The 16,161-nt window shown below is 35.6% G+C and overlaps 1 protein-coding gene across 4 annotated transcripts in view; it reads left to right on the forward strand.

Annotated features, from left to right (window-relative positions):
* Positions 1-15,723, forward strand: part of LOC5572212 (cadherin-23) — a 75,428-nt gene extending 59,705 nt beyond the window's left edge. For 3 of the 4 annotated variants that reach the window (XM_001653830.2, XM_021843085.1, XM_021843086.1), the window contains 3 exons: positions 5,824-6,065; positions 6,262-7,688; positions 15,103-15,723. In XM_001653830.2, coding sequence (XP_001653880.2) covers positions 5,824-6,065; positions 6,262-7,688; positions 15,103-15,214 — 1,781 coding nt within the window. In that variant the 3' untranslated portion in view covers positions 15,215-15,723. Of the gene's footprint in view, positions 1-5,823; positions 6,066-6,261; positions 7,693-15,102 lie in introns of those variants that run through there. The other variant, XM_021843087.1, reaches the window with a different exon arrangement.
* Positions 15,724-16,161: the final 438 nt, after the last annotated feature.

A 16,161-nucleotide genomic window follows, 5' to 3' on the forward strand; every position in this document is an offset into this window, starting at 1 on the left:
GTTTGTAATACAAGAGTATTTTGTGGGTTAAATCACTTGCAAGTAGCTATATTTCAACCAATACAACTGACTGCATTATATGGTCGGCGTTAAGTCAGAGTGGACCAAGTGACATTTTTCATATTTTGAGAAAAATGGGTTTAAAGTTTAACGCTCTGTCATTTTTGAACACGTTTAAAATTAGAATAATCCAATTTTCCCAAGTTTTGTACTTGGTACTCTCTGACTTAACGCCGGCCATATATTGATGAGATAGTGGTATAACTGCATTTTACAAGTTATATCACTTGTGATCTGCTTAATTTCAACAATTAAATGCCGATTAGTTATACAAGTTTTTTACAAGTGCAAATAGCTACCAAATAACTTGATTATAACTTATAATTATTTCTGATTCAATGAATGCTTACATTATGTTGATAATACGTTAATGAATCGTCCATTGAAACGGTCAAATCTTCGAGATGTTGTATAAGCCGCCATTTTTTTGCGCTTTCTCAGATTTAAAGGTGTACGATATTAACTAAATAATACTAAAAAAATACAACCGAATAAGTATGAAACGTTAATTTTAAACTATTATATAACAAACTGTGTTACTTGGGTAACCAATCCTTTGCGTTTTACAATTCACATTCATAATTTCACATACAATCTTGTGTCATGTAGATATTTCATTACCTTTCCTTCAATTCTTTACTGTTACCCAGTGCTTCTTTCAGTGTAAGATTATCGATGTCGTATCGTTTTCTTTCGTGCTCATACTTTCTGCAGAGTATGATTAGGTGTCGAACGTCTAGTATGGATCCGCAGCACTCGCAGGTGGGCGGGGACGCATAATCATTATTTTCGATCAAATTCATAACACCGTGCATTTGAAAAACGATGATAAAAGAGGACGAAATCAAAACATACACGCCCAAAAAAGCTACACAGAATTGAATACGACTCACACAAAATCAGGCTCTCTTGGACCAACACATGCTGAAAAATCTCCCCTGTACTGTTTTTTTTTAACTTTTATGACTTCCAGAGAGGATTGGCAATATCAAGCTACCCCGTGCACGGTGTGCTGGAACACACATATTATCGAACTTGCATGAACCCCCGATCTTTTTTCACTAAAAGTTAGCCTTTATAGTCAAGAAAAGCTTGCGGAATATTAAAAAATCTTTCATCGGCAAAAAATTGAAAAAAGTCGATTTTTGTATTTTTACCCTTCTCCCATATATGAGTTCATAGGAGAATATTAGAGTTACACTAATTTTGATGCATTGCAATAGCTCAAAGACTTATTTGATATACCTTGATCACGAATCGATTACAAGACGTTTCAAATTTAGCATAATTTCTACCACCATACACAAGGTGACCAGCCCATGGTGGTATGCCGTTTATTAACGACATCGCATTTTAACATAAATTTATTAAGGTAAACATACTACAACTTATCAAGTTTCAATCAATGTTTCCTATTCTACAGAATAATTGAAATCATTGGAGTTCGTTATTGAACATGAAGCTTTTTTAAGATAACAGACAATTGTATAATTACATGCAACCATTAAAATAAACCGCCATACAATTATATAGGGCAATGTACTGTTTAAATTTTGTATGGTGTGTTCACATCTAGCTGGTCTTGTTATTCACATTTGTTTTGATTGAAAGATGGAGGAAGATTCTACGTAAACCTGTATACGGTATGTCTACATCCAAAACAAGAACGCATACAAATATTGTAAAATATCGTTACATATACAGGGTTTATACAGAAAATGTAAGATGTGAAAATAAAAAAAACTATGATAGTCTTATATTTCTTGTATGATTAACAATATTATATAATACTTGTAAAGTTGTCATGCAGATTTAAATGGAAATCTTGCAGCCGCTGGTTGGGTGCGTTTGCTAAAACCTCACATCATTAACGTATCCCTAGTTACATTCATATACTTAAAACTAAATACATACCATCAAACGGGGTAACTTTGATAGTTTTTTTTAGAGAAAATCTAAATATTTTATTTTTTATTTGTAAAACAAGCACTGGTTTGTTAGTTATCGATTGCACATGAAAGATTGCATAACGGTTCGATCTTAATGAATCTATAGTTTTTCATATAATCGAAAGTCAGTTTTTGGTAATGGGGTAACATTGATAATGAGTAGATAAGCACATGAAAATCCAAAACAAACTATTGTTTGACATCATCACAGTTTGAATTGGATTGGAGAATGTTAACCTTCCAGTCGTCGTGCGGTTTGCCACCGTCAGAACCACCACGCTGCTATTGGGAACGAAGAGCGAGGTTTTTCCACCAGTGTTGTACAGAATACAACAGCGCGATGACTGAAGTGTTAAAAGAAAAACTGGATTAGATTTTATCAATTAAAGTACAGAATTTATTGAACAAGAAACATCTTTAAAACGGTTTTCAGTCAAAACAAACATGATAAACACATTTATAAATTGATAATAATGGGTATAAAACTATATCTCTGAATAGATATCTATCGATAATCATGTTTCGACATTGAATTCACCATAAATCAATCGTTTTTGGAACATGAATGAGTATAAATCGAATGAATCCCGTAAAGTACATGAGGCGTTGCATACCTCTAGGCTTTTAATGTTATATGGGAATTTGTGACTTTGATTACGAAAATGATTCCAAATTGTAAAAACTGTTTTTCCCTATGAGGTTTGATACCGGATTCATGTTCTACTATAGCTAGGCCATCAAGCATACGTACCGAACTCATTATAGTTTCATGAAATGATGATAGTAAAACAGATTGTTTGTGAGCGTTTTGAAAGTACCAAAATCTCATCATTTTTAAATATTCGAATATAAAGCCTCAAATACCCTCGATTGGCACGAAAACAGCTCAGAGGTGAAGTGTCACACTGATACCCCTTAGTTTCGTATTCGTTTTGCTTAACTGAATGACATAATTTTTGTTATTTTGTTTAGTACGTTGCGGATACCGCACTATCAAAGTTAGCCGCATTTTCAAAGATACTTCGTTTTACGATACTAAAATGTATGTGTCCATGTTGGATATTGAAATTGTTGTGTCTATTTCGCAAAATTTGCCCCCTCCATAAGTGCGAAGTCTTGAATAAAAGTGCTGAACTACGTTGGATCGATTTGTCATCGTCGCCACATTTATTATTCATCCTATGACAAATAATTGGAGTGATGACATAATGTCGATCCGAAGTAATCCAGCCCTTTTACTCAAAATCAGACACTTCAAACCCCAAATATAATGTGCGCATTGCATTTGAGTAGATTAGTGACAGCACAAAACTTGTATCACGATGAGCTTGAGACCACATTAAGGCTATAAGCCGTTTACTGTTAATCATGTTATAGTGAACCCTCTCTCAAGACTTTTGCGCGTATAAGCACATGAATACAGCCTATACTGCCATGTGTATCCATTTCTGGGAATTCCTATTCTGATTAGAAAACTTTACCGTATACGTAAAATATTACTTATTTGATTCAGAAAGAAGAATACAAAGCGTTCGTATGAGCTTTGCTGAAGTGAAAAGTGAAATTTCCATTATATAAAATACGGCATACCACCATGGGCTGGTCATATTGTGTGAGTGTATGTAGGAAATGATGCTTAATTTAAAACATCTAAGAATTCATTCATGTTAAAGATATGTCAAATTGATCATTAAGCCGGTAAAAGTCATCATATTAGTGTATCTCTAATATTCTCCTATGAACTCATATATGGGAGAAGGGTAAAAATACAAAAATCGTCTTTTTCCAATTTTTTGCCGATGAAAGATTTTTTAATATTCTACAAGCTTCTTTTGACTATCAAGGCTAACTTTTAGTGATAAAAGATCGGAGGTTCATGCAAGTTCGATAATATGTGTGTTCCAGCACACCGTGCCGTGTGAGCTGTATAACTTTTTCAAAGCGTGAATGTCATAAGCAAACAGTTTGACATCTGGTGGCCTCTAGGAAAACGTTACGTATTAGTTACCATCTTTGGTATCAGACCAACTATGCGTCGTATCCTTACGGTGTCTTCAGCGTATTCGGTTCTTATCAGGGGGTGAAATGGACCAATAATTACCTACCCAACATTTTTTCAACATGACGTCCAGTGTCTTTGTTTTGATTCTTTTAGGACTAACAAAACATATGATTTTTTGGATAGAAGACATCAATGATTCCTCACTGATGCACATTACATTCAACAAAATGTCGAAAAGAGGGAAAGCCGTCATCAAATACGACGATTCAACGCCATATATTTAATTGCCAGAAACTAGCACTAGCAGCACATGAGCCGTATACTCGAAAATCAGGAGCACGTTAGGGCAAACCGTCCACAAAGTGGGTACCAAAACGCGAAGTACCAAAAAAGATGTGAGGAAGAGCCGAAATGTATGCAGGATGACCAGTCCTCTGGTTCTTATCACTCAATGAACAAATGCGCTGAATACACCAAGATATTACGACGCGTAGTTTTACATCACTTTGTGTGTTGGTGCATTTTTTATGTCAACCTATCTGTAACTTTTGAATCAATAGTTATCACACAACTTTTACAATAGTTTTCAAAAATTGGGGAATTTTGTAGTTCGTTACAGAAAAAATGAAATAAATCGGTTGAGAAATCATATAACAATTATCAAAATGTCTCAATCGTTGTAAAAAAAGACAAAAACCCCAATAGTAATGAATATAATACAGAGAATTCGCTTTACTTTTGCTTGTTATTTGAGGTTATCATTTCCATTCCTTCATTCATTTACGGTGGGTCGTAGCTGCCTGGCCGCGTACACTCAGAAACACGGATAGTCACAGAATGACTAAACTATAGTAATTTATGACTATTTTCTATCTGCCTCTCTTTCATCCTGCAGGGGATTTTATTCCTATTTGTCAATTCACCTGGGTTGAAGCATCGCTAAGCTTCAACCCAGTTGAAATGACAGTTAGTGTAAATATTCACAGCAGAATGAAAGAGAGGCAGATAGAAAGTAGCCATTAATGCATAAACTTAAGTAATTCTGTGACTATTTTTATTTCTGAGTGTACCGTAATCTGGGGTAACATTGATCATTTTTTTGAATATTTCTTAAATATTTGGTTCGAAAATGCAATAGTTGCAAATTTTATATTTTTAAAACAAGTACTGCCACCCATAGCTCGTGACTATATACTTTATTTTGTTTTTTGAAAAGTTTGAGCATGTTAAAACAAATGTTTAAAGTGATTTTTTTATTTGGCTGATATGGGGTAACATTGATCACCTATGTAAACAACGTTCGGTAATATTAAAAATATCGTTACCTACTAAAATCATGGCCTCTGAAGTCGAATATGAAGGTCAAATGCTTACAAGTCATTTACTTTTTGAGTTATTTTAAAATTAAAAACATCTCGAACCACGTAATACGCCTAAAGGTAGGCAATTTCCTAAGGGAAAGTTACATTCTGAACAGTAATTCGGTAATGTTGCCTAAATGAACATACTAATGAAAGTTTTGACAACGGAATCGTTTTCAGCGATGCTGTTTTTAGTAAGAACCGCATTTTCCTTGCTCATATCATTTGCAGAATAACTGATATGAGACATGAATGTTTGGTAGTGTCATCTTTAACCATTGAAATCATTGTTTCGAAAAGTTGCCAAATTTACGCATAATGTAAAAGCAATTTTCGCAAAAATCTTCACTTTTATCAGCTCATGCATATAAGAAAGAGAAGCACCATTCATGATTTGGAAATGTTTCATCAATAAGCATCTAATAATTTTACATTCCCTATCATATTATAGGTCTCCTTCACATCAATCCCAAAACGGGCGAAATCAAAACGAAGGTACTGCTCACCGGAAAGGGTCGATCAGATCCCTATGAGATGGTTGTCCGAGCCCAAGACAGTGGAAGTCAGCTTCCGAAGCAACGTTCGCTGTACAGTGACGTCACGTTTATACTCTACATAGGAGACATCAGTGCAAACGATGGAATCCCCTTCTTCATTGCACCGAAAGTGGGACAAATAGCCAACGTGACCGAAGTGAGTATAGACGAACTGACTTATAACGATGATAAAGTGCACACTCATATGGTGCTTGCAAGTGTCAGTGTTATGAATAGAGGGAAAATTTGATTGATTGTTCTCGTCAACTCATGAGGGCGGCAATACTAAGTTCTATGGGTGGAGGTGCAGGGACTGTTTTGACATGTAATTGATGAGTTTTGTTCTTTTTCAGAATGCAACGATTGGTGCACCAGTATTCCAAGTGGTCGCAAGTGATCCAGACAGTCCTGCCACACCAAGCGGAACATTGCGCTATCGAATTCAGCCGGACATTGAGGATGCTAAATCGTTCAGGATTGACTCAAAAACGGGATTGATTTCCACTACCAAGTCACTAGATCGAGAGACGAAGTCTATGTACAATATAATCATTGAAGTGAGTGATATGGGTGAACCACCGCAAGCATCTACTATTGTTCTTCGCATTAACGTACTGGATATTGATGATCATAAGCCTAGGTTCCTGAGAGACATTGACGCACAACCTATTGAAATGATGGTTCTTGAAGAGCAGCCTGCTGGGTCAATTGTCGGTAATTTATCAGCAATAGATGAAGATGTTGGCGATAATGGTGCTATAGACTACGAGTTTATAGATGGCAATGAACTGGGATTATTTAAAATCTCTCGGACAGAAACCAATGCTGCTATTATAACTACAACAGCGCCGCTGGATCGAGAAACCTTAGAACAAGTTACCCTGACTATTAAATGTTTCAAATATAAAATCGATCCTGTCCCAACAATAACGAGTTACAACAAGTACGATAAATCAGAACAGAAAATCATCATACATGTAGCAGATATTGACGACCATGCACCCAAGTTCGAGAAAGAGAACCAAACCGTTGGAATCCGTCATAACGTGCCAATCGATACTCCAATAGCGTCATGTAAAGCCCGTGATGAAGATTCAAGTGCATCTCCGATCTTCTACAGTCTTGAAGACATTGTTTTCGTTCCGCAGTTCTATCGAAGAGATAATCATACTGAAAATTACATGACAATATTCAACCTTAACAATTCCACCGGGGAAATTCGAACTACGCGATCAATGTCCGACTATGTCGATGGCTTCTTCCAAATGACAGTTAGAGCAAATAATTCCTACAATGCGGATCGCGTGACCGACAACCAATTGAGAATCTTCGTTATACGTGACAAATCTTTGCTGAGATTCGTATTCTCGAAACCCCCTTCGGACATCAACTCCGTTCTCAGCAACTTTGCGACTGAGCTTCAATCACGTCTCACAGATCACAACCTGGAGCTGTCGATTTTTGATGCACAAGTGCTAGCCAAACCAGATCACAGTTTAGATTTCAGTTCAACCAGTTCGTGCTTCCAGCTGTCCCGACATGGTTCGGCTCTATCCCCGTTAGAAATGATGAAAATCATGGACAACCAAGAGATGAAGGATGCTCTGATAGAAACTTACCTTAAGTATTCCGTACACAAGATTGACTCGTGTGCCGTTTCAAGGAAGCCACCCGCGGCAGCACTGATAGCATCATCGGGAACTTGGCTGGTGATTCTGGCTGGATTGATTGGGTTCGCTGCCTTTGCTTCCACCATGACGGCGTGCTGCTTAGCTAGGAGGTGAGTGACAAATTTCAGTTTAAAACAGTCGAACTTTAAGGCGAAGATGCCGTAGCGAAGCCTCATGGCGCCCTTGGCAAATCTGCATTTGTGCGCCCCAGTTATAGTCAAGACCATTTTTTTGTTTTTTTTTTGTATTTTAGGAACGAGTTAAACATAACGTAAAAACTGCAAACTTTTTTTTATTTTAAAGCCAGTTTTTGCTTCAAAATGAGCGCTTTACCCAAATCCTGAAGATATATCATACCATTTAAGTATTAAATTACACTGTTAATTTAACTTTCAAAAAGCTAAAATGTCTTGCTTTGGAGGAATTGTCCAAGGATTACGTTATCAAAAAGATTTTTAGAAGAAAATTAAATTAATACATTTGTTTATGCGGCAAGATCCCAAGCCTACAGAGATTACTGAAAGCATTAGGCAAACGTTTTTGTCTCAAATTGCAATTAAATTCATTCAAATTTCAATGAAATTCATTCATAAAGTGTTTCTTGAAAGTTTAGCAAATGTTCCAGGTATTCCAAAAGACAAAAATTTGGTAACATTATTTTAACAATCAACAGTCGATAAAATTCTATGAAAAAACTATTTATCTCATGAAAAGATAAAGCTTTCAAAAGGTACTTGCTTCATGTCCACAGGTGTTCAGCAGAGGGTAAATTATTTTATTTTGTATGGGGAGCACAATCGGTTTTTTGGGCGTATTTTTTAATTCCAAGAAATAATTCTTTAGATGCATTTCGCTGTACAAATGTTTTCCGTATAACGTGCACATTTAGAGCTCTACATTACCATGTAAGTGATGAGAAGCGAATCAAATAGTGCATCTTACCCATTTCCAGCATATATTTGTAACTAATCTTCCAATTATTTAAAAAAATAATAATAATTGTGAGTCAATTTATCAAAACATTGTTTCAACGGTTTTCCATTGTCAATCGACTGACTATGTGCAAGCATATTCTACAACCAGTGTCGTGAAATTTGTCGCCAAACGATAAAAAATGCCGGGTGTCCAAAATATATACTTTGAGGGTCCAAAATGTATTGGTGTGTCCAAAATAATGAAAAACAATGTTTCACAATTCAATTATTTTCGAAGTTTTTTAGATCCTACATGACCGTATGAGCATTTTTTTCTCGTAGAGGAAGTTTTTCTCTACATTTTGGCATGTTCTCTGACTCTGAGTATTCGTATTGTATTCACCGAAAAAAGCCAATAATTTTCATATTAATAGTTTTGATTTAGTTCATCAAAATTCACTCCTTCTCATTCTATCATTTTCATAAAATCAAATGGTAGTTAATATAAGTGTTTAACATGCTGCTTAGGATACTGTGTGAATTTTATCAGGATTTCGTCAGAATCCATTAGAAAGTATAGCTTCTTTTATTAAATATCTTTATTTAGGCCGATGAAAATTTGACTTTGACTTTTGGCCTCCCACTTCAACATTTTCGGACTAAACTTTCTATTTTGAGCGGCAGTCTGAAAAATACTTATCAAAATTATAATGGTTTCAGAAATTTTACTCACATAACCGATAAGTGGTTTTTTATTATTATTTTATTGTATATTTTCATTATCCCCTTTGACCGCCAGAAGGTCGAGGGGACGAAACGTCTAAAAAACATTTGTATCAGCCTTATTTGTCAAGCAGATTTATAAAATAAAATCGCATAAAAGCGTATCTATTAGCCAAACGTCAGAGGATTTCACCAAAAACCTTACATTACAATATAAAGAAATTGCCTAAAATACACAAGTTTTCTTATATACTGGATGGTTTCGCGACAAAAAAAAAAGTTTAAAGGCAAATGATTAAAAAAGCTTAGTGAATTTTTTTTCTTCTATAAAAAAAAATTACGACATGTTCTCTCTGTTTTTTCTCTTCTAGTTTTTGTTCTTTAGACGTTTTGTCCTTCGAATTTCTGTTTTGTATTTCGACCTCTTGTAATAAATTCGTTTCGGATGATGTGAGAAACCTGTCTATAATTCTGTGGAATCCTGTTGTAGAAACCCTTATTTATGTTTTTTGAGAATCTTGCTTTGTAATGTAATTCTCATGCTTCTTCGGCGGCATGCCGGACAACATCACTCAATGCGAAAAAAGTTTTTTCACCGTTGAAGAGAATACATACCAATCGTATGACTGGCGAAACTAACAGTACGTTTCTGTCAAAAACTGTTCAAATGCCTCCTCGTCAATCTCCCGATTAAAGTTGACTACTTTAAAAATGATTGAGATCTGAAAAAGGAGGTGTTTGTCAAGTCCCATTATTTCTGCTATTGTATTGCGTATTTCTTTCACCACTGGACTATCGTAGAAGTTTTTACAAATGCGGAAACGCTAACAAAAGTGCGTAATTGAATCAAATCGGGTAGGTGTCTTCGGAGGAGTTATTCTTCGTACATCTAAGAATAAGTGCTCTGAAGACACCAACAGGATTCAATGCAATCCCGCAATTTTATTCACACTTTCGCACTTATGAGGCCGCAATTCGCAGTCCGGTAGTGAAAAAAATACACAATTTTTACTTTCCGGCGTGCTGTATTACGACCATTTAAGTTCCTACCAGCTGGAAGAGGTTCGTTCAGTCTCAACCTCAACCTTCCTTTGTGAGCTTTTCGTGGCGATCCTTTAGAATGCTGTTACACTTACTGATACGCCTGCAACTATTGCACGGAAGTGGTGTTGTCCGGCATGCCGCATTACCAAAGAAAAACATGAAACGTGGAGTCCATCAGAAGATTCTGGGAAAATCATGCCACAGAATTTAATCGGATTTTAAATTTTGTAGATGTATTTTTTATGGCTTATGTGGACTTTCAACCCGGTGATCTTGCTTAGGAATAGATTAAATACTTGTAGAGGAAAAGACGATGAATTTCTTGCAGAAGCTTCCAAGTTAGACGAAAACAACTGAAAAAAGATGTACTTAATCTTTCTACATAAATACACGTGTTACCATTGGTTTGATGTGCTTAGTTAGCCATGACTTTTGTGAGTTGAACATGAATGAATATTCAGTAAATATGGATTTATCTCATATAGTCTATTAGTAAAATCGATTTAAGAAAACGAGATAGAAAAATATCATCTTCTCCCAATTTTGCTCACAGGTACTTGAAAGACTGCAAAATCATTTGGTGGAAAGATATATATTTTTTGAGGTGCTCATAGTAGAGATACAGGGCATACAAAATAGCTAATAACATGAAAATCATAATAAAAACAACTTTGGTATGTTCAGCAAAGTTGTAGCAAATGATAAGTATAAAAACTTTGTAGAACATAGTAGGCCAATAAAACTTATAAATAAAACACTTAAGAGCAAAAAACGATTTTTTATTAAAAATACTTAATTATCTCGGCTCTTAAGCAAAGCCGAGAAAAAAAATTGTTCGGCAAAGTTGTTTTTATGATCATTTGCTACAACTTTGCTGAACATACCAACTTACGATTCGTTAAAATAAAAAAGTTGGCGTATACGACACTCTTGCGATCACCGTTAAAAATTTGTTGATCCGTACATTTTGTAGTACTGAAAATTTTGAACATATTCTCAGAAGAAACTATGGCTCTAAAATCAATAAATCTTGACGAAAACCTCATGTCCGCCTAAATTAGCTTCCTGGACCACTGTGTAGTGGAACTGCGCCCCATAGTGATTACCTTGCAGATACCAGGACCGAAAACTCCAGCTCCGGTACTGTCGCCCATCTTTGACCCGTCGGTATAAAATACAATAGAACCTGGACGTAAACATGGCCCACCGGAATCCCAAATACAGCGGCTTGGTTTAACCACTTTAACCCCTATAGGCCTAAGTGAAAGCAAAAATTCTAAAACCCTCACCGCTCAGTGAATTCTTAATGGATTCAAATGATTGTTTGTCAGTATACTGGCACACATATCTAGTTTCTAGAAGTGGACAGAGGAACGCGGAAATATTCCTGGGGTCGGAGTTATTCCGGTGGATCACTGGGTCCGGTCGGGTGAGAAGGGTACTGTGCGTTTGTGCCCCTGGAGGTAGGCAAATTTCAAGTCACAGATAATTTCCGGAATCGGTTATAATGTGGCCACTACATGACGGAATTTTAACATAAATTGCATAAGTGCAATCCTTTTGAGAAACGATTGTATTGGATAACTATGAGTTTTGCCTTTGATTAATCCTACAAATGACCATTTTCGGGTCCCGGGACGCCTCAAACTTGCGATAAAGTGGCCAATTTGTATCTGAACATCTGTTCCAAGCTTATGGGAATGGATTTTAATGCACAATTATGTTTGATCTCTACTTTTCGAGAATAGAAACGGTTTAGTATCCAACAAATCTATAACCAGTTCTTCCGGGCATTACGTCCGAATGGCCACATCCAGTATATTTTAAACGATGCAAAACACTTAATTTATAATGTTGAATATCAGCTCTTAATTCGCAAACTGGTTATTGTGTTATCGTTGAGTAGTGCATAGTGTAGTCAGTCCCACCCCCTAGATTTTTAACACCCAATGTTAAATGGCACTACAAGAAGCTCCATCTCTCCTAAAAATTTGTACATTAGGTGACGAGAGACGGTTGATTGCTTATCCCTTGAAAAAGGTCCAATACACGGGACCGAAACGTCGGGCTTAGCCAAACAAGCCGTTTTAATTTATTGGACTGAGAAAGCCATAACATTACAATTAAATTTGAGCTCTCGATTTGTGCACATTTAAGAATGGTAAGCTAATCCAAAGCCCCATTCATTAATTCCCTGTGCAACTTCGATTGTTCTGGTCAATCATGGAGTAGCAACTACAAATTGTACGGTCATCTATGCTCATGCTCATGCTCATAATTGTCGTAACTTCATACATTACAGGGTGGTGAACGAGCTGGCTATCGAATATGCACCTTTTTTTAATTGGCGATTCTTTCGAGTTTTACCGTCCTCAGCATTTTTGTCAACATGAGTATAGCCGAGAATGACAGAATACCCTTCTTTCGATTGATTATCGTTCTTTCTCGTTCACCATCCAGCCAATGAAAACTATTATCAAAGACGAAATAAAGACTTTTATGTCCCTTGCAGTTCTTCAAAATTATATGGTAATCTGAACCCGAGTGGGACGCTTCTGCTGTTATAGCACCTATTTAAACTGCACCACTTTTCGGGGAAATAGTTAATTCGGGGAAATGGCTTTCAGGGAAAAGGGTCATCGGGGAAAAGTAGCACAATCACTTCGTTTTGGAAAAATACTATAATTTTTATATCAAAGTCGTGCCCATACTTTCTGGGACATCCTATACGAACTTGGCTTGCACATGTTTATGATTATAACGCTTGTCATGCTTATCAGTATATAGAGCACAAATAGAAAAATAAAATCTACTTGTTAATTTAGGAAGAAGCTATGAATTTCGCACATCGTGTCAAGACTTACCAACAATATGGTAAAGTTGATCTTAATAATGTTTATTATAATTTTATTAGTAGTTTCTCCTTCTTTCAGACAAAGAATACTCTTTGGAGTTTTGCTAATTTAATTACTATTGGCAAACATTCGCTTATGTTTATTTGATATTTTTACCTTATTTATGTCATTAGCGGCTCTCTGTACACACTAAACACACTACGGTGAATTTCACCGTAATCTCAACAGCTGAACAGTTCGGTGAAATAAAACACCGTATTTCGTCGGAATTTAACGGATTACGGTGACTTTTTACCGAATACTGTAAAAATTTACTGTACTCCGTTAATTTATTTCACCGAACTGTTCAGCTGTTGAGATTTCATAGGAATTCGTAAAATAATTTAAGTGTTTAATTACACTGATTTAACGAATATTTGTATTACACCATCACAAGTTGGTTGGTATGTATTCAATTTTAACTTTTTGAAGGGAAAAAGTGCTAAGAAATTTGCATCTTTTTCACATTTATTCCGCAAGAGAGAGGATCGACAAAAATCATAATATAGTCACCCTAATTCTAGCACATGCTTAAAATGTTGGCATTATCACTGAAAACATTTTCATCAATGATTTTCCCTTTTTTTTAAATACAAGTTGTTCCTTCAAATTACTCTGGTAAGATGCAACATCCTGGTACAAACCGCGAAACGGTACACCGCCAAATGGTTCACCGTGAAGTGAATTACCGCAAAATGTTATACATTCGCTTGGTTACCGAATTATTAATTTTGTCCCGCCGAATTGCGCCCCTGGCCCATAGTGCATTGATAATTAATGTCAAAATTAAAGCGAAACGTAATTTTTTACAGGTTTCCAAACATTTTCAACTCAAAATTCATACACATTTCAAGGATATATTATTCCACGTAAACAATAACCTCCAAAACAGCTTAATTTTCTTCTTTTACACCTTTTGTGTGGACCACGATTCCTCCATTTATGAACAATGTACGGTATTGGATACTGTCCGGCGCTGGGTGATCTCCCCGAACTTATTCGAGAGATCTATTTTTTGATAGCTTATGATGAGAACACACCATTTAAATTCATCCAGATATTTACCAATATATTTAAAACTATGTCGTGACCCAGTCTCACCCTCAATGGCGCTCCTCTGGAAAACAAAAGTTTTAAGCTTGAATACCTAGTCAAGAATTTGAACTGTGTCACATTTTGAACAACCCTTTGTCCTTGAAATAGAATAAGAAGGAAATGTATCGGAATGTTTCAAAATCGTTGAAAAAGTGGCTTTTTTCAAACCAAGGCGAGATTTGGATTTTCAATTTTACCCGAGATTCAGCTGACAAAAAGTTTGGTTGTTTAGTAACGAAGCACAGTTTACCTACTGATAATCAGCTTTTATCTCCATAAATATCATGAAATTTGTTTGTCAACTACTTGGCTGTGCAAATATCAGTTAAAATTAACCGAGACTCGGCATTCTAAATTATGTGTGTAGGCCACACGACACACGAATGCAAAAATTACAACTTTGCTAAGCTGAGAAGCAGGCTCTGTCCCAGTGAGATCGTTATGCCAAAAAAAGGAAAAGAAGATATAAGACTCTACGATTGAACCCTGAACTTTTTTTTTTAAAATTTGGCTGTTTTGGACAAAATAAAAAGTACTAAAGTACTTCATGAATCATGCATGTACTTTTATATATTTACTATAAGTTATTCACTTTATCTACAAAAAAAACTTCAATTGAGATTTAGGAATACAAAAATGCTTTCAAATTTTGAAGTTAGATATAGATTAAGAAAATCATTATCAAAAACTGCAATGAATATGTTAAAAAGAATATAATTTTGAATCATATCATTTGAATCATGGTCGCTTACTAGAAAGATTTTTTTTAACACATTCTTTGAAAAGTGAATAAAATAAATTTGAACAATATTAAAATAAAATCTTATTATGTATTTTTATTTTTTTGCTTTCAGATATAAGAATCAAATCCGATCGACGTCATCCACGCAGCGCATTGCCGGATCCGATATCTACGGAAGTGCAACTCCCGTCTTGTACACTGAACCCATCTATGGCGCGCTGTAGTATAGATGCCACAAACCTCAGAAAAAAAATCTATAGTCTGTACAAAACAAGTCAAACATAAGTCATGAAATGCAAAACAACAAAAAACGGCATGCATTTGCGTTTGTAGGTACGTGCGCATCACGTGCTTTACAAGGCCATTAAACGGAACTGAAGACATATGGGTAGCGAGATAAAACATAAGGTAACGATTGCAATTAGCCGTCCATATGAGTTGAACGCAGAACCATGCGTTACTGCTCGGCTGAAGATAGCATGTTAAGTTTTGACTAGTAAAAGTAACTGAATACAATCATAGTTAGGAGACACTCTTATTTATTATCGTTGTTTAAAAGTAGACGTTCGCGAACGTGACTGGGAACGGGTGGAACACTTTAGCCAACGTGAGATTGCGAATATTCTGAGCTTAAGCGGTCTGAATCATATATTTGGACATGGTGAGAATGTGTCAGTATGATTGGGACGTAAATGTTGTTTGTAAATAATAAATCAAAACGAATCAAACGAAATTGACACAATGATTTAATTTAATTAAATATCGAATATAAAAATCCGAAATCCTAAGGAGCGACCATGTGGATGATCATAATGGACCGAATGGATGCTCTCTTATTCTCTGAGAATACATACTTGAATTTAAATATGATACACTTTATTCTGTATAAAATATAACTGGTTTTTATATTATTCAGTTATTTTTGTGCTTTTAATTAAGCACAAAAGGCAAATGCGAGTCACATTTCTAAGCAATGAAGAATCAAGAGAAGCTATAGTATGGTGGTATTATAAATAGTAGTCCTTTAAATATTTAAAATGTGACACAATTTTTATATTAACATTTTGTACAACAAATTCCAAGAGGGTGTTTGCCTGACATTTGCTTTTATAAAACTGATGGACGGGCTGAGGGTAGTTGAAAAGTATGTTCAAATAGGTATCCGCGTAAA

This window comes from Aedes aegypti, chromosome 2 (genome assembly GCF_002204515.2).
Source record: "Aedes aegypti strain LVP_AGWG chromosome 2, AaegL5.0 Primary Assembly, whole genome shotgun sequence".
In the NCBI taxonomy this organism is placed as follows: domain Eukaryota; kingdom Metazoa; phylum Arthropoda; class Insecta; order Diptera; family Culicidae; genus Aedes; species Aedes aegypti.